The 18,846-nt window shown below is 40.6% G+C and overlaps 1 protein-coding gene across 4 annotated transcripts in view; it reads right to left on the bottom strand.

Moving 5' to 3' along the window:
* Positions 1-2,877: 2,877 nt before the first annotated feature.
* The window catches only part of BLVRA (biliverdin reductase A), a 52,416-nt gene continuing 36,447 nt past the window's right edge, over positions 2,878-18,846 (bottom strand). For all 4 annotated transcript variants that reach the window (XM_033930295.1, XM_033930294.1, XM_033930296.1 and 1 more), the window contains 4 exons: positions 18,057-18,164; positions 9,554-9,725; positions 5,165-5,416; positions 2,878-3,298 (listed from right to left, as the gene is read on the bottom strand). In XM_033930295.1, coding sequence (XP_033786186.1) covers positions 3,151-3,298; positions 5,165-5,416; positions 9,554-9,725; positions 18,057-18,164 — 680 coding nt within the window. In that variant the 3' untranslated portion in view covers positions 2,878-3,150. The remainder of the gene's footprint in view (positions 3,299-5,164; positions 5,417-9,553; positions 9,726-18,056; positions 18,165-18,846) is intronic.

Below are 18,846 nucleotides of genomic sequence, written 5' to 3'. Positions count from 1 at the left end.
GTATCAGCAGGCACCAGGCCGGTGATAGCAAAACCCACAAAGGGTTTAGCTCCTGCAATCAGCTCTGCTGGGGGAAGGGCTAGTCAGAAGGGAAGCTAACCAGGCTCATTAGCAAAGCACCAGAGAACCACAGGTGTTTCTAGAAACGATCAGCCCAATGCTAGAGAAAAGGGTGTAGTCCCTAGGCCAAGGAGGCAGCCACAAACTTACAGCATACCTGAATTCTTGAAGAGAAGCAGATCTGTGCAAGCCCGGATTCAGAAGGCAGAGACCAGCACTTCCCATGACAAGCATGTAGAAAACCTCAGAACTGAAGCCTCTAATCATTCTGAAGGTATTGAATATGATGTGGAAATGCCAGAAGAAATGTTAGTAAATGATATTGAGATGGAGCCTGAGGAATTAGGCTTGTTTGAAGGCATGGTCACAGAGTGAAGTTTGAGGGAAGTAAAAGCTGTTTCTGATAATGTGGTGTTGCCTCACAAAACAAAGTAACAAAAGAATCAGAAATTACTGCTTCTGATTTAACTAAGGGTAACAGAAGAGTTAAGAATCACTGCTTCTGAATTTGCATAATCACTGGAGGACTGTGGGAGAACATGTTCAAGTATTGCAAGCAGGTTGCTGGTTCCAGGACTTGAAATTAAAAAGTTATTTTTGTGATTTGAAAACTGGCAGAGCACAGCTTGGTGAAGGCACCTTTGTGGAGTTTTTGTATGCCATCAATTGTTGGGCTTGATTGGGCAGGGGATGTAAACAACCCAGATCTGTTAAGGGTAGGAAGAATCCCATGCTCAGGGTGAGAAAGCTCATTACACCCTGAGAATTGCTCCAGAGGCAAGCTTTTGGAAGTTGCCAGATTTTCTTGAACTGTAAAGAGAATAAGAATGATGGGCGATCGGGCGGTTTAGCCACCAATGAGAGTTTTTATGTGTTTTGAATTGCACTACAGTGCAAAGCCAGAAAATAAAAGACATGATAAATTTACACTAAACACCTGTGCTGGACCTTTTTATTTGATGCAGACACCCCTCTACCCTCCATGCCTCATTCAACCGCTCGGCTGAGGCTTGGATGACCCAGGTCAGGATTCTGATTCCACATTCCATTTTGGATAATTTGTACAAGGAGGAATTGAGACATACAGGTATGTCTCATTTTTGCTGTATTTTAGAACAGAATCTGCCTGTTCTAAAAATATAGGGAAATAAACATTTATGTGCTGGGCACATGCACCTTATACATCTGTTGAAAACAAGAGCATGTATGAAAGATAACCAGTTATGTGCTAGCTTGCTAAACATCTGTGCCAGAACATAACATGTTATGTTTCTAGGTTCATAAAGATGCCCAGTTTTGTTCTGGCTGGATAGGAGTCAGCACGTAGCTGGGTCACACTATCACAGAAGGACATAAGAATTGCCACTGCTGGATCAGACTAGTGGTCCATCGCACCCAGCAGTCCGCTCACGTGGCGGCCCTTAGGTCAAAGACCGGTGCCCTAACTGAGACCAGCCTTACCTGCGTACACTCTGGTTCAGCAGGAACTTGTCTAACTTTGTCTTGAATCCCTGGATGGTGACTTGAAAAACTTGCCAGTTTGACATTGAGGTAAAAAATCCAAGTTTAAGTTTCCAAGTTTAATTAAAATTTTACTTCCCTGCACCTAAGGGAAAAACCTTTAGGGTGGCTTACAATCTAAGTACATGCCCTTTATTTAGGGATTACAACAGTACAGTATAAAGCATTACAAATGATTCAGAACACTGCTGCAAGGTTAATCTGTGGTGTCAGAAAGTTTGAACACATAACACCTTGGTTGAGGAAACTATACTGGTTACCTGTACACTCGCGTATTATTTTCAAGACATTAGTACTGGTGTTCAAAGACATTTACCCTGGGATTCCTTGGTATTTATCACAAACCATGGCAATCTATTGACCGCGTAGAACTCTGCAGTCTAAAGGTGCAATACGACTGTCGTTGATGGACTTTTCGAAAGTGCATTATGAGAATATGAGAGCGTCTGCTATTTCCATTGTAGGAGTAACGCTGTGGAACAAACTAACTGGACCGCAAAGAGCTCTATCTGATATTCAGAAGTTTAAGAAAATGCTCAAGACTACACTTTTTATAGAAGCATTCCAATGAATGATGTTTCTGACTAATTCTGGGTTTTGGATTAATTATGGAGCGCTGTGAACTAACTGTCTACATCTGTAATCTTTGATGTTTGTACAAGTCTTGTTTGCTTTATGTTATGTATGTTACTATTTGTAAAGCCGCCTAGGAATAGGCGGTTGAGAAATCTTTTAAAATAAATATACTAGAACAATAAAATAAAATCAGAGAAATTTCAGGGTGCAAACCCTATCCCAGGTCCTCCAGTGGCGTGCTGCTCAACAGCAGCTGGTCACTAAATCCTAAATGTGCAAAGGAGCAGGTGCAACTCCTACCATTGATCTTTTAGGACACAGAGATTTAGCTCTCTTCAGAAATGGGGACTAAACATCTATCTGACAGCCCAGCATTACATTGATAGAACATAAGAAGTTGCCACCATTGGGTCAGACCAGAGGTCCATCGCGCCCAGCGGTCCGCTCCTGCGGCGGCCCATCAGGTCTGTGACCTGTGAAGTGGTTCCTGACCATTTCTGTAACCTACCTCTACATCTATCTGTAACCCTCAATCCCCTCATCCTTTAGGAACCTATCTAAACCTTCCTTGAAACCCTGTAGTGTGCTCTGGCCTATCGCAACCTCCGGAAGAGCGTTCCATGTGTCCACCACCCTCTGGGTAAAAAAGAACTTCCTCGCATTTGTTCTAAACCTGTCCCCTATGACCCCTTGTACTTGTGGTTCCCCACAGTCTGAAGAATCTGTCCCTGTCCACCTTCTCTATGCCCCTCAGGATTTGCTGTCAGCATTTTCTATTGGCCTAACCAATGTCAGCAAAGGCCTATGGGAGATTATATCAAATAGATCTGATCTTGGGGGATGTCAATGCAGATAGACTATTCTGCCTTAGAATACCCTAAATTACTTCTAAATCATCAGTTTCTAGCTTTAGAAAATTGCCCTCATGGCGATTATCCAGGCACATAGGCAACATACTGTATATACCTATGTGCCTTGAGAAAGCAGGCTCGCTCATTTACCTCTGCTCCAATACAGGTGTACAGTAGTTGCATGCGTGGATGTACTGGGAATGAACAGGCACATGTGTGCATCCTGTATAATGTATATTATCCTTGTCACGCTGTACGATCTGAAGATAAGATCACTCTTGAGGTTCCATCTATTAAACAGATAAAGTTGGTTAGCATTCGGCATGCTTTATAAACTGTGCAGGGTGTAATATTGTGGAATGCATTACCACTGGATATAAAGAATGCTATCAGTTTACTTCAGTTCAGGAAATTGGTTAAAACTTTGCTTTTCCAAAAGTGTTTTGGTAAATGATTTGAGCAGGAATTATTTAAGTGAATCTTTTTTATTGTGTATGTTTGTGTTGGTAAATGACTGAGTTATAAAGAATATTATTGTTTTTGTTATAGTTTATGAAATGATTTGTTTTTATGTCTTTTTGTAGTTTGTGGCATTGTTTTAATTATGTATGTTGGATTGTAACTCGCTCAGAATTGTTGGATGGTTGCAAGTAATACATTTTTTTAAAAAAATAAATAAATGTGCAATTCCACCCCTGATCCACCTGCTCTCCAGGGTGCATATTGCATAAAAATAGAAACCAGGAGGAGAGGGTAAGTACCTATAAACATTTCTATTTTATAGACACAACTAAGACACCGTTGTACCTTTTATACAACAAGCTTCTAAAACAATTCCTAGTAGGTGCACAAATACTCTCATCCCAATTGTACCAAGACAGAGACAATATGTGCATGCATTCTGTATGAAGTATGGGCCTGATTCTATATATGGTGCCTAAAAATCTACAGCAACTAGCACAGCACTAAACATGATTCTGTAAATGTTACGCGCACTTATAGAATCAATCTTTGCACCAGTGTGTGTCATAACTTTTAGGTACACCCATTTAAGCCAGCTCAAGCCAGGCCTAAATGCCTGTGCCTAAGTTATGCGCCAACCAGTTGGTTTTAGGAATGCCCATGATCCCCCCCACGATCCGCTCCTGGCCACGTCCCCTTATAGATTCAGGCACTGGACATGGCGCATAGCACTTTGTACAATGCGCCTTCCAAGTTGTGTGCGTAACATCTAACTGATGCCAATTAGTGTTAATTTACAATTATTGGCACTGATCATGCCAATCAAGTAAATGTTTATAGATTATGGGCTAGATTCACAAAGCAAACCAATCGTGTACCGATCGGTTTGCGACCAAATTTCCCTTGGACCCAATTAACTAACCTCTTCTGCGATCCGATTCGAATCCGTGCATGCAAATGAGGAGAAACGCATGCAAAATAGGCAGAGACGTGATTCCCAACACAAAATTCACGATCCGACTGGGCTGGCCGATCAACTCAAGAAGCGACTGCTGGGGACCAGTTGAAAACATCTTTCCGACTCTCCTGCTCTATTGAAGCTCTGCTCTCTGCCCTGTCAGCCCCGATCTCCTGCAACCCCGAATGCCTCCTGCAGCCCAGATCTGCCAGCCACTGCCCCGATCTGCCTGACCCAAATGCTGGTTTTCTCCTGCCCTTCCCCGCCCTGCGAGCCCGTGGTTTTAACCTGCAGGTTTAAAGTGGGTTAAAACCACAGGCGAGCAGGTCTAAAAACTATAATAAAAAAAAGTTTTTTTAAAAAAAATGGTCGAGGCTCGGACAGGCATGCACAGATCATCTACAGATGGTGTGCGCATGCGCGGGGATCGCACAACAGCGATCCGTTCTGGCAGATGGGAGCGTTCCTCCGATCACCCCCATCTGCATATTTTAGTTTGAAGAATTCGTCGGACCTGCCCGGATCGGGCAGGTTCGTGAATCTAGCCCCATAGTGAGAACTAATAGTAGACACACCCAAAACGCACAACTGTTAACAGCATGACAAATATGTTCCCCAGTTTATACTGCCTGGCAAAACAGATTACTAGAAGCATCAACATTTGATTAGTGGTTTTAAAGAACAAAGTTAACAGAGGCACAGACAATGTTCTCTTTCCTTAGAGCAGGTCACTCACTGTCCACAAAGTTGTCTTATTTCCTCTGCAATGTCCAGACACTTTAAGATTCGCTCCTTCTCAGCAGCCAGCTCCTCTTGGGAAACCTGTCCCAAGAGCTTTCTGGCAAACAAGTTCTGATCTTGCATGAAGGGGCCCACAGCTGCTGGTGGAGCAATGGGCACACTGTCCACAATGCCAGAGCTGAAATGGAAGTTGACTTGCTTAGCATATTTCATTGCTGGAGCTCTTTCTTCAATCCAAGTTAGTGGTCTAACCCATGAAATATGGATATAAAAGACAACAGAAAGCTTGTATTATTCTTTTGGTTATTAGTAAAGGACAAATTTAAATTTTTGCTGCAAGGTAGGCAACAACAATTTATTATTTCTATAGCGCTACCAGGTGCATGCAGCGCTGTACATTGTGCATGCAAGAGACAGTCCCTACTCAGAAGAGCTTACAATCTAATTATGACAGGAATGCAGAGCGGGCTAAAAGTGGTAGGGAACTAATAAGGGAATGACAGATATATTGGTTGGGTCAGTATTTTAAACACAGCTTCAAATTATGTCATCTCTGTCTTGTCTCAACCTTATTGTGAATGTACCTTAAAACCTGTTCTGGGATCATCTGGGAGAACGGGCTAAATAAATGAGAAAATAAATAAGTGAGGTTTTAGTCTGGCTTTGAATGCCACCAGAGCCTGAGCCTAATGTAACGAGTCAGGTTGTTCCAAGCATGCAAGGTTGAAGGGACGGAGATGGGAGTTGGTGGTAGAGGCAGTGGCGTACTAAGGGGGGGCGGTCCGCCCCGGGTGCAGCCTTAGGGCGGGTGCACAGCTGGCCCGGTCTCGATCGCGCACCCTCCCTCCTGGCACTTTCACCCCCCCAGGCCCGGTCCGACAAACCTCCCTGCCCTGTGGCCGGCGATGTCTAAACTGCCTTCTTACGGCAGCCGGAGTGTTGTACTTGCATATGGCTGCCGTAAAGGTCGTCTCTGACATATATTCCTAAGAATGTAAAACATAGCCTGTCTGATGTAAGCAATTATCGACCGATTGCATCAATTCCATTCCGGGATCCCTCCTGCCCGTATCTTAGTGGTAGTTGGGGGTAGGAGGTTTCGGTGAGGCAGGAGGGGTTGGGTTCCTTCCTGCCCCGATCGTGTCGCGAGTGGGGGTTTCGGCAGGGCAGGAGAGGTTGGGCTCCCCCTGTCCCGATCGTGTCGGGGGGTCTTGGGTTGCCGGGACAGAAGGGGGGAGGGTGGAATGCGGCAGGAGAGATTGGCTATCTCTCCTGCTGCGATCGTTGCTGCGGGGGGTGGTGGATTCTGTAACCGGTGTTCTTTTTGACAGACACTGGTTACAGAATCCAGCTTTTAGGCAAAGGACTGGCCCCTCCTTCACCTAAAAGCTCTTGTGTTAGGCGTTTGGGATTTAGGCTTTTTTGGGGTTGATTATATGTTGTTAGTGTAGACGTAGGGGTGGTCTGGGCGTTTAAACAGCTGAAAGTAGAAGCAGGCCATTATAAAAAAAACACCCTCCTTTTGGATGGTTTTTTTTGAGAATGGACATTTTCCCTGCTTCTACTTTCAGCTTTTAGGGCCTAGGCCAAAAGGGAATTTGGACTTTTTTTTTATTATGCCCCTCCACGTGTTTCACAAGGTACCTACATAGTTTATAACAATACAATAAATGTTAATAAATATTAAAAACTCTCCAATAATATTATTAAGAATGAATGACTATCAAAAAAATGCCTCTACAAATAATGTCATCTTTAACACCTTTTTAAATCTCTGAATATCAGAGAGCATCCTAAGTGACCGTGTCAGATTAGTCCATAGTAGCAGCCCTGCCACTGAAATTACTGAAGCCTTCATTTTTGCATAATGTACGTTGTGGTACGCAGCCTATGCCTGCTAGGTGTGTCCCTAGTGCAGAGCCCTGTTTAAAGGTCAACCCTTCCCCCAGTGTTACTGATAAACCTTTTTTTGATTCTCCTGATGCTATTTCTCCCTTGCTCTCTAGAGGGAGTCAGAGAGCACGAGTGCAGAGCGCCCATCCCCCTCTCAGGCCCAGGGTTGCTGATAGGAAACACTTCCCACCTGAGGGTTGGGGGCGGGGCTGCAAACTAGTTGCCCAGAGAGGAAAGCTCCTGGGAAGTCAGTTAAAAGGAGGAGAGGCACAGGACAAGGAGGAGAGCTCAGGGCTGGGAGATACTGATGGCAGTTCTCCACTGGAATCTATGGAGCTGATGGAAGCCGGAGAAGAATCTGCTTTGAAGGAGAATGAAGAACCTCAGGCCATGGAACTTGACCCGGATTCATCTGCTGCTCCAGTGAGTGAGATTCTGCCAATGGAAGTTTGCTTCATGAAAGGCAAGCCGCTCGGGGAATAAAAGTGAGTAGCTGTGACCTTATTGTATAGATAAACTAATTACACACACAAACAACTATGGAGAATTCAGGAAACACCTGAAAACATACCTGTTCACAAAATACCTAGGCAACGAACAAGGACAATAACCCCCCTCGTAATCACTCCCCAAATCTGTTCTTGTAAACTGATAACCCCAATCACTAACTTCCAACCCTGTGCAAACCGCAAGGTACTTCACGACCCTGCAATACATAACTGTTGTTATTATCATTAATGCTGTTACTATCAGATGTACATTGCAATATTCTTTGCTGTAAACCGCCTAGAAGTCGCAAGATTGTTGGCGGTATATAAGAATAAAGTTATTATTATTATTATTATTATTGTATGAAGGACTTCCAAGGGTATGTTATGCCTTGTAGGAGCTTTAGAATCCAAGAGCTCCAGAAGATTGAAAAGACTTTTGTGAAAGGTTTTTTTTGTGTGTTTCTCTTACATGAGAAAGGACTGTTACCAGCCCAGGTAGTGGGGGTTCGCCTCACGTATTTTGTGGTGGGATTGTGGGCCTGTTTGGCAGTTTATCAACACGTGAAGCGCACTACCTGCCCAGTATTCTAGCAGCTGGGTAAGTCACAGCCGTTGCTCTGACTAGTGCTGAAATAGTCAAGTTTAAAGACTGTTGGTGTTTGGAATGTTTGTATTTTGAATATTTTGGTTTTCATTGCTGGGAAATAAGTATGGGCTGAAGCCAATAGCCTGAGTTTTGGAAAGACTTGAACTTTTGAATATTTCCATTTTGGGACAGTTTGCTGTTTTGTGTTTTGTTTTTTTTTCTTTTTACTGTTTGGGACTATTTGCTAAACGCAGGAATATCCTGACAAGGTTAATGTTTAATACCAGTGCAAGAATAAATTCTGAGTTTGATTTAAGTAACTACCCTTACCTGGTGTGGCAGTATTTTTCTTCCGCTATTATTTTCCTTGTGCAGCTCACCGGGGCTCACAAGAGCACAACTCCCGTGTCCCAGCCGCTCAGGGCCCATTGTCCTGAGCCGGTTGGTGACAACGTTTATTAACCCTTCACTAACCACCTGCAGTGTCACCTCTGACCTGGTTGATATACTTTCAGCACCTGAGTCAGATACCAGGGGATATTAAAGATCAGCAGAAGAATTTTATAAACAATACGATATTTCACCGGCAGCCAATGAAGCTGTTTCAATAAAGGTGTGATATGTTCAAATCTGCCCCTTCCACAGATAAACCGAGTTGCTGCAGTAGTTGCTGCTTTTTTAACAACTTGCAAAGCTTTACATCTGGCAACTGTTATCCCCAGATACAACGCATAGAAATAGTCTGATTTTTGACTGATTGCAGTCTGAAGAACAATTCTAAAATCACAATATGGCAGCATCAGTTTTAATTTACTAAGCACTCGCATCTGGAATAAAGCAGACCTGATCACTCCCACCTGTCCCTGCATGGGGGCATTTACTCACTGCCTCTTTTACGAAGCTGCACAGCAACAGCCTCGAAGCCCTTGAAATCTCTATGGGTTTTGTGGCCGCTAGCATGGCTTTGTAAAAGAGGCAACACAGTCCATTGAGGAAGAAAGCGGAGCTGAAGACATTGTTGATGATGCCTCCTGCATAGTTCAAGGTTAGGGGAAGTCAACCCAATTATCAGAACTCGTAGGCCCTGTGCACCAGAATGATTTTGCTCACTCAATTTGTAGCATACCAACTAAGGGCAGTTACGCACATAACTGTAAAATAGTGCCAATTACATCCACTTATTGGTTGCTAATGTCAATTGGCAGCTAATTTAATAATTAACTTACAAGTTAAACTGGCACTATTCTGTAACTTACGTGCACACCTTTGTGCAGTAAGCATCAAATTGTGTGCACAGGTATATTGAATTAGGAAGCATATAACTAACCAGCAGGCAGAGTTTAAATGCTCTTTAAAAGGACAGTGGGCTCTCTTTAGTGTTGCTCTGTCTCTCATCCTCAGTGACATTACTAACCTCTTGTTTTTTGTTTCAAAATGTACAGTCAATTTGGAGTAATTCTTCTCTTTCTGCTCCTCCCTAATGGCAGAGGTAACACTGAGGTCTCCAAAAAGGTCCACTAAAAAGGTCAGGCGTGCAATTCCAGAGAATGAAGGAAATCCAAAACGTTGCTCATCCAGGGAACCTCCTGCAGGAAGAGAACACCTTGAAATAGAGAGAAATAAAAGGCCTCCATTTTCCAGAAGTTCAGGGATATGCACCATTCCCTCTCTGTGCTGCCCATATCTACATTACAAGGCTTTGCAGAGGTCCACCATACCCAGAAAGCTTCATAGCTGAATCTAGAAGACAAGGGCTTGCCATTCTCTCACTCAGCATCTGGCATTGCTCAGCTTGGGGAAGATGCTTTTTAGGCAAAGAAAGGGGTTCATGGGGGATGCAGGTTTTGGAAACAGGAAGGTACTTTGCAAATGGTTATGGAAAGAGGGGGTTCAAAGGCCCTGCTCAACAACCATAGGGGGGGCCTATGAGATCTGGCCAATCAGAATCTTAGGCCACTCCCAGTGCATTCCAGAATGCACTGGGAGAGAGGCCTATGACTCTGATTGGCCCAGGTGTCTGGGAGGGGCCTTAGGCACCTGGGCCAATCAGGACCTTAGGCTCCTCCCTGGTGCATCCCAGGATGCACCTGGAAGGGGAAGGCCTTCCATTCTGTGGAGGCAGACCTGCCGGCAGTAGGGAGTAGGCATTTCTCTTGATGGCCATCAGAGAAAGGTATAGGATTGTTGGGGGGGGAGGGTGGCAGGGGGATCTTGGGGGCATTCAGAGGAATTTGGGGTGGGGGGTTTGGCATTCCTCCTGCCTGAGGATGTCTTAGGGGGTGGTGGCAAGAGGGAGTGGGCATCCCTCCTGTCCAGGAATGCCTCGGTGGTGGCAGGAGGAATTGGGCACTCCTCCTGCCGCAGACATTTGGAGGGGGACTTCGGGCATTCCAGCAGGAGGAAGTGGGTATCCCTCCTGCCGGCCAACTTCTTGGGGGAAGACAGGCTCTCTGCAGCTGCTACACTGATCATCTCAGGGAGATTCCCTTGCAACAATCAGCTCAGCGGCAAGGCGATTCTTTAATCGGCACCTGTGACATGGACGCCAGTTAGAGAATCGGGATGGTTAGTCAGAGAAGTGATTCTATATAGGACACCCTTGTGTGATTCTCAAAATCCGCATAGGCAGCTGCTGAGACTGGGTGTCCTATTCAAAATTTCCCCCTTAGGGCCTGATTCTAATAACAGTGTTGTAACTTAAATGGTTTAATTGTTTTTAATCGGCACTGGCATCATTTAAAAACAATTAAAAAGTAATTATTTTAAAAATGTAGATGCCCGCTAGTGCCTCCAAAAACAGCACCATGATCACATCTACGGAGGCACCTAAGGGCATATCTCAAGGAGGCAGTGCATGCAAATCCATCTCATACATATTCATTGTGGATATCCTGAAAACCTGACCTGCCTGTGGCTCTCGAGGACCAGAATTGCCTATCCTTGATCTAGAGTGACTAACTTAATGCATTTTTTTGATTAGCTTTCAAAGATAGCCCTTCTTCAGATCAAAAATAAGAAAATGTTGACCAACATCAGTATATAGAAGTGAAACATGAAAGTATTCCAATAACAGTTTCACAGGAATAGGGAGAGGTGAACAAGGTGAGAAAGAGAGGACTGAGTGGGGTTTAAAAAAAAACCCTGAAACCAGGATATTACAGAGCCATGAATCCCAAAATGGCTGAGAATGGCCATCATCCGATCAAAATCAGCCAAATCAAACAAACTACTTAGGTCAAACTGAATGACAATGGAACAATGACCCTTACATAATAGCTCCTTGCCATAAGCCAGGGGTAGGCAATTCCGGTCCTCGAGAGCCGGAGCCAGGTCAGGTTTTCAGGATATCCACAATGAATATGTATGAGATGGATTTGCATGCACTGCCTCCTTGAGATGCAAATCTATCTCATGCATATTCATTGTGGATATCCTGAAAACTTGACCTGGCTCCGGCTCTCGAGGACCGGAATTGCCTACCACTGCCATAAGGAATCAATGCAGACATGACGGTCTCAGTACTACTGCTATTTATCATTTCCAGATACATATAACACTACATTAAACATGCAAGAGAAGAGCTTACAATCTAATTATGACAGACAAATATGGCAAAAAGGGTGAATCTACTGAATATATGCTGCTCAGTTAGGGAAGAACAGAGGCAATGATAAGGCAGACAGTGAAGGGGTCTATAGGGGGGAATGACAAAAAGATATGGGTGCCTTATAAATACAGGAAAACCTTGGATTGCAAGTAACTTGGTTTGCAAGTGTTTTGCAAGACAAGCAAAACATTTGATTACATTTTAACTTGATATACAAGCAATGTCTTGCAATATAAGTACATACAGTATACACACATCACAACTGAGCCGATGGTTCTTCTCTCTCTAATGCTGCAGGAGTATGGTGACTGTTCTAAATGAGCGAGGTCTTGCAATACAAGTACGTATTAAAGTACGTATTTTGTATTAAAGTTTCTGGGTTGTGGAACGAATAGTCTGAGTTTCCATTATTTCTTATGGGGAAATTTGCTTTGATATAAGAGTGCTTTGGATTACAAGCATGCTTCTGGAACGAATTATGCTTGCAAACCAAGGTTTTACTGTAGGCTGGAGTTATAACATAAAAGCAGCATATTGTGAAGAATGAAGGACGTTAAAGCATTGGAGGTAACAATCAAATTGTTCAGTGATATAACCCTCCATTATTTTAACAAACAATGGAATTGATGCAATCGGTCGATAATTGCTTACATCAGACAGGCTATGTTTTACATTCTTAGGAATATATGTCAAGACAATCGCACCCTCTGATTTAGGAAAAATACCAGATGTTAAATGGTTATTAAGCCATTGGTCAAACATCCTAATAAAGGGGACGGGCATCTAAACAACAATAAGCTTTGGCATATTTTAGAAAAAGCTGTTTCAAATCACAAAATTGAATCTCGTTAAAATGGGTCCAAATTCTATCAGTTTGAATATCATCCTGCAAATTAGAAGATGAGGCATAATAAGAATTTGAACAAAAAAGTTGGTCTCTTATTATCTGAATTTTAATTTTGAAGTACAGGTACTCGTCGACTTACGACCTATTCAATTTACGACTGTTCAACTTTACGACGCGTTTACTACAATTTCCCCTGCCAGCTGTTAGCAGCCCTAATCTCCCACACTCCCAAGTCTCACTATGCAGCAGTAATAATATAAAGAGGAGGAGGCGCCACAACGAATGTTCACCACAAAGGGATTGTGCTGTGCTTGACTTAGAAAGTAAGAAAATGTTGATAAATTATTACTTTAAGATGATTACAATATCATTACCCAGTCTAATCAGTATTCTTACCTTAGTCTAACATAGGCCGACCTGTCAGTCGGAACCAATTACGGTCGTAAGTCAAGTTTCAAGTTTATTAAGTATTTGATTAATCGCTTACTCAAATATCTAAGCAATGAACAAATCATTCAATTTACTGATAATACAGGGGTGATAAAAGACAGATGGACACTAAACAAAACATATTAAATTAACGACGAACAGAATAAACAAAAAAGGAAAACAAAGGGAAAGGCAGGGTAATGAAATACAATAATAATGATAGAAAGAAGGACGATTATGGTAAAAAACAATAGGAGGGAAATAAAAGAAGTAGCCTTATTAAAATAAGCAAAAATAGGCTGGGACTCCTAAATATCATAAGCGTCTTTAAAAGAAAGCTCTTAAGTTTACTTTTAAATTTATCTAAGTTCTTTTCTTCTCTGAGATAAATAGGAAGGGAGTTCCAAGTTTGAGGAGCTGTAACAGAGAAGATAGAGTGCCGTCGTGTATTAATAACTTTAAGTGAGGGTGTAACTAATAGATGTTGGTCAATAGATCTCAGTGATCTGATTGGGGTATAAGGGATCAGTAACTTGTAGATGAAAGCTGGGGTTTTATATAACAGGGATTTGAAAGTAAGTAGATTTAGTTTATATTGAATTTGATGCGCTACTGGAAGCCAGTGTGCTTTCTTAAGAAGAGGAGTGACGTGATCAAATTTCCTTGCATTCATTATGAGTTTAATTGAGGTATTTTGAATGATCTGTAAACGTCTAATTTCTTTTTGAGCTCTTCCCATAAGTCAAAAGCAGAAGGGATAATAGAGTCAGTAGTAGTCATAGGATGGTTAAAATTAGTCAATTGATCTACCGTATTTACCTGAAAATAAGACCAGGTCTTATATTAATTTTTGCTCCAAAAGACACATTAGGGCTTATTTCAGGGGGTGTCTTATTTTTTCATGTACAACCATGTACATTTATTCATGTACAAAAATCTACATTTATTCAAATACAGTCATAACTCTCCAAACCCCACATTCCGGCCTGAATTTCTTGTGACTCCATTTCCTGTAGAACCATTGGCCCAAATCTCTCATGTCCAGCAATATAGCTCTCCTTAAAGAAACACTTCTTGTCCATGTAGCCTGCTCGTAGTGCATTGGCAACACAGCTGTCAATGATTTTATCCCATGAATTCTTCACCCAAGTCACGACCTCTTGCAGGCTAGGGGGAAAGTGTGGTGCAGTGGTTAAAGTTTCAAGTTTATTAAAAATTTGTTGTACACGCAATGTCAAATACTTCAATGCGTATGACAGTTTAAAATTAGGAAACAAACATTAAAACAACTTTATACAAATAAACATACAATGTATACGTACAAATAATTACCAGTACAAAAGGAAAGGAGGGTGAACTACAATCTTTAAAGAAAATAGACAACTGGAGGGTAGTAAAAATTAATCTTGAAAGCATGGCTAAACCTGGAGAAGAAGTAAAGGAGATTACGACCTATACGTAAGAATTATGCTATCTATGTCTCAAATGCATTCCTATACAAGTAACTTTTTAAAGAGCTTTTAAATTTTTCTAGTGAGGATTCACCATGTAAGTAAATTGGTAAGTTGTTCCAGATCTGGGGTGCTATAACTGAAAAAATAGTAGATCTCCTAGTATCTATTACTTTTAAAGAAGCAGGTTGTGGGTTGTGGGTTCAAACCCACACTGTTCCTGGACAAGTCACTTAATCCCTCAATTGCCTCAGGTACATTAGGTAGATTGTGAGCCCACCAGGACAGACAGGGAAAAATGCTTATGTACCTGAATAAATTCATGTAAACCATTTTGAGCTCCCCTGGGAGAATGGTATAGAAAATTGAATAAATAGGCTTCACAAAGTTTCCGTGCCAATTTCCCACCATTCGATTTTCAGTGTAGTCATTGATTTCTATGTGCAAATGATCCTTGAATAGCTTATTTATTGCAGTATCAAAAGTCTGGAGATAGGTAGTTATTCCTGCAGGAATCATTATTTGATCTATTCTTCTCTTTGTAAGGAAATTAATCTTATATGTTATTGAAAAATTTGTAGGTTGTATTTCTTTTTTTAAATTCTTTATTTAAGTTTTAACTACAATTCACAAGAGTAATTTTGTTCCGTGCTATACAGAGAAAGAAACAAATTTCACCAAAACAATATATCAGATTTGAATAAAACATTTTATCCCTTCCTTAGACCACAATAAAAAGGGGTGTGATAATCAAATAATATTGGAGACATAAATTAAAGAATTAATTTCAAAGGAAAAGGCTTAGTGAGGCACGGCTACCTTCTAATTATATTCCATTCTACATCAATCCTTGGTAATCTTTTTAACTCTTAGGAACTCCTTTAAATGGTCTGAAGAAAAAAAAACATATTTGGTTCCCAAGTACCTTACCAAACATTTACAGGGATAAGCTAATAGGAATGTAGCACCCAATTTAAGAGTTTCTTGACGTAAGGAAAGAAAATCTTTCCTTCGCTCTTGAGTCACTTTGGAAACATCTGGATAAATCCAGATATGTTGTGCTCCAAATAATTTTTGAGAATTTTTAAAATATAATCTTAAGATCATATTTAAATCTTGCTCAAAAACAAAAGATATTAGAAGAGTAGTTCTCTCAGTATCTGGATTCAAAGTTTGTTCTAAAAGAGCAGTAACATTAGCAAAATCAATCTGTTCCTCTTGTCCATTATTTTTCTCCATATTCTTTTGAGGAATCTTTTTATTTGGCAAATAGTAAATCTTATTAAAGGAGGAATATTGTCAGAAGAAATTCCCAAGTTCTCAATCAAATATCTTTTGAAGAAATCAATAGGCGGAATACCAGGTGAAATTGGGAAATTCAGAATACGAAGATTCAATCTCCTATTATAATTTTCAAATTGCTCTAATTGTAGGTTGCATTTCTTATGTGTTTTGATATTGTATTCCAGAGTAAGTTGTATTGTTATTTGTTTTTGCATTATGTATATTTATATGGAATCCGCTGTGACTCCAGGTGGTATACAAAGTTTTTTAAATAAATAAATAAAATGTCTTTAGCACGATGAGTGGTGGCTGAATCAGACTAGCAGACCTTTTTGGCCGCCTCACAAAACTTCCTTATAACTGCTTGTGTGCACCAGGCTTTTTCGGTTTGAAGAACATAAATGCCTGACACACATTCAATTTTATCTTTCTTGCCCTTAATGATGATTAGAGGTGGGGCTTTCTTTCCATTCAGACAAATTGCCAAAATACAGCTAACATGTGCACTTTCTTAACCAGCGGATGGAATGTACATTGACAAGGCACCTCTCTGATCAATTGTCGTTTGAGTTCCTTGGCCCATAAACACTGCAGTTTCATTCATAGCAATCATGTTGGAGAGTTGGTATTTAGAAAAGTCGATGCCATCAACAAAGGACTTCAATACAAGTGCACATTTAATAACTTCAGTATCTTCCAGCTTGAACAGTGTTGTTGATCTTCTTAGAGACAGTTCATATCGCTGAAGGAAACCATCCAGCCTTTGTTGTGATGCTTTGAATTCTTCTGGGGATATTCAGCAATAAGTCTCGTTTATTTGTTTATATAGTGTTTACCTCTCATCCAAAGGCGCCCGCTTGGATATTTACAAATATTGGTACTTAATTATAATTTATATTATCATTTGTTTTAAGTATTACAGTTTTTCCCAGATATACTGTATACCATATGTACAACTTCCCAAATATATATGTACAATTAAAAATATACAAAAATATAATTTTATGTCTAATAACAAGAAAACCTCGATAAAATATGACTACATATTACAACGATACAATAAGAATACTGGTCAATATATACTTGGGAAGTTACATATATACAGTATATCTGGTGAAAACTGTAATGTCAATATTTATTTATTTATATTTAGTTAATTATTATTTTATAATTCAATACATCTGTCATGTGTTGCAAAGGATGTACTAAATGCGTCCGCCTGGTTGACGATCTTAACTGGGGCTTATTTTTGGAGTAGGGCTTATATTACGAGCATCTTGAAAAATCATGCTAGGGCTTATTTTCCAGTTAGGTCTTATTTTTTGGTAAATATGGTAGTTACAAACTGACAATATAAAAAATAATAATAATAATTCACCAATTTCCTACCTAAGTGCTATTTTGTAAACATTTCTTGCATAGTGTGTATTTGCAAGGGGAGCGTACACATAGGACTGAATTCTATATATTGCACCAAAAAACCCCAGCCTAAGTGCTATTCTATAAATGGTGCCTAAAGCTAGGCACACTTTATAGAACAGTGCTTATGCACGGGAGCCATGCCTAATTTCAGGTGTAACTATTTACACCAGCAGAAATGTGCCTAAAATTAGGTACAGATACCCCTTATTTTATAATTATGTGCGTAACTTTGAGGAAAACCTCCAATCTGCCCATGACCCTCCCATTTCCGTTCCTCCTCTCCCCCCTTTTTGCCACTGCATGAAAATTTTAGGCACAGATCCCGTACCTAAATGTACATACATAAATTTAAATGAAAAAGAATGAATGCTAATAATTGCTTGTTAAGAAGCCAGTCAGTGTTAATTGGCTTATTATTCAATTAAGTAGTGCTTGTAAATTGGGTGCATGCAACTCAAAGCATCATTAATAGAATTTGGGGGGTAAAGTATATATAGATGGTTATAACCTATTGCGAGATTCCCTTATTCATCACCTGATGTGTGCAGACACTTTTGTGTTGTATCAGATGTACAAGAAGCTGTGCTTACCGTGAAACCTTCATGTACATGTATCCAACAGTGTCTCCCCAATTTGCCCACATGTTCTGCATGCATAAAGTTTGCATTGACTTAGCTTTCTGCATGCTCACAACAGAAACCAACATCCTCCTCATGTGGCTTTCTGTTTCAGCCCCTGAGGAAGAGATGCCGCTTTAAAAGACAAGACTTTACAACTGAAAAGCATCGGAGCTGAACACAGGCAGAGACCATGAGTGATTTTTCAGTAGACCAGGTAAAATATTAAGCAAGGGGTCAGAGTTCCTTTTGCAACTAACCTGTGAAGTGCAGTGTTCCCTTCACAAGTTCCTTTCCATCCACTTCCTTTTTCAATTGCTTGTACTCTTCAGTCAGCAGTTCAATGTGCTCCTCATGCAGGATTTTACCTGTTATACAAACAGGTCAATCACAGAAGATTATTCATAGAACTCGGTAGGAACACAAATGAGTAAGAGAGAACTCCACTGAAGCTTTCAATTGATAGATCAATGACTTCGACCAGTGCCGGCCTTGCAAGGATCAATCTGAAATTTAGGCACACAAAATTAATTTTTAATTTAATTTAAGCTTTTTAACTTACTTTACTGTTGATATTGTAGTTCTATTTCTCTATTTTTATTCAGTTTTAATTTTGAGTAATTTTAGATGTAAACTGCATAGATGTTCTGCCAATGCGGTATATCAAATGTAAAATAAACTTTGAAACTTGGAGACAAAATAGTTTTGAGAACAAATTTTAGACAATGTATGAGATCTTTGGACTCAGTATGAAACAAGACATGTACTGGATGAAAATATGTATACGGCCTGTGATGGAAAATATAGAAACAGGGAACATGATAGAAGAAAGACTGTACAACATCTATCAGTATAATGTGGAGGACAATTCTATAAGGAGGATGTCAACATTCTGGCTCTGCACTATTTTAGAACATAGCATGTACGTGTGATTGTGCACATGTGGGTAGAGTCTAGGCAGAACACACTGTTACATACAAACTATAGAATACTATCATTGTGTGTGATTTTTAGCAAGCTAGGCATGAGCATTTACACCAGCTCTTTAGC

The sequence above is a fragment of the Geotrypetes seraphini genome, chromosome 2 (assembly GCF_902459505.1).
Source record: "Geotrypetes seraphini chromosome 2, aGeoSer1.1, whole genome shotgun sequence".
In the NCBI taxonomy this organism is placed as follows: domain Eukaryota; kingdom Metazoa; phylum Chordata; class Amphibia; order Gymnophiona; family Dermophiidae; genus Geotrypetes; species Geotrypetes seraphini.
The sequence above is the reverse complement of the archived record's forward strand: the minus strand, read 5'-3'. Positions and strand labels throughout refer to the sequence as shown.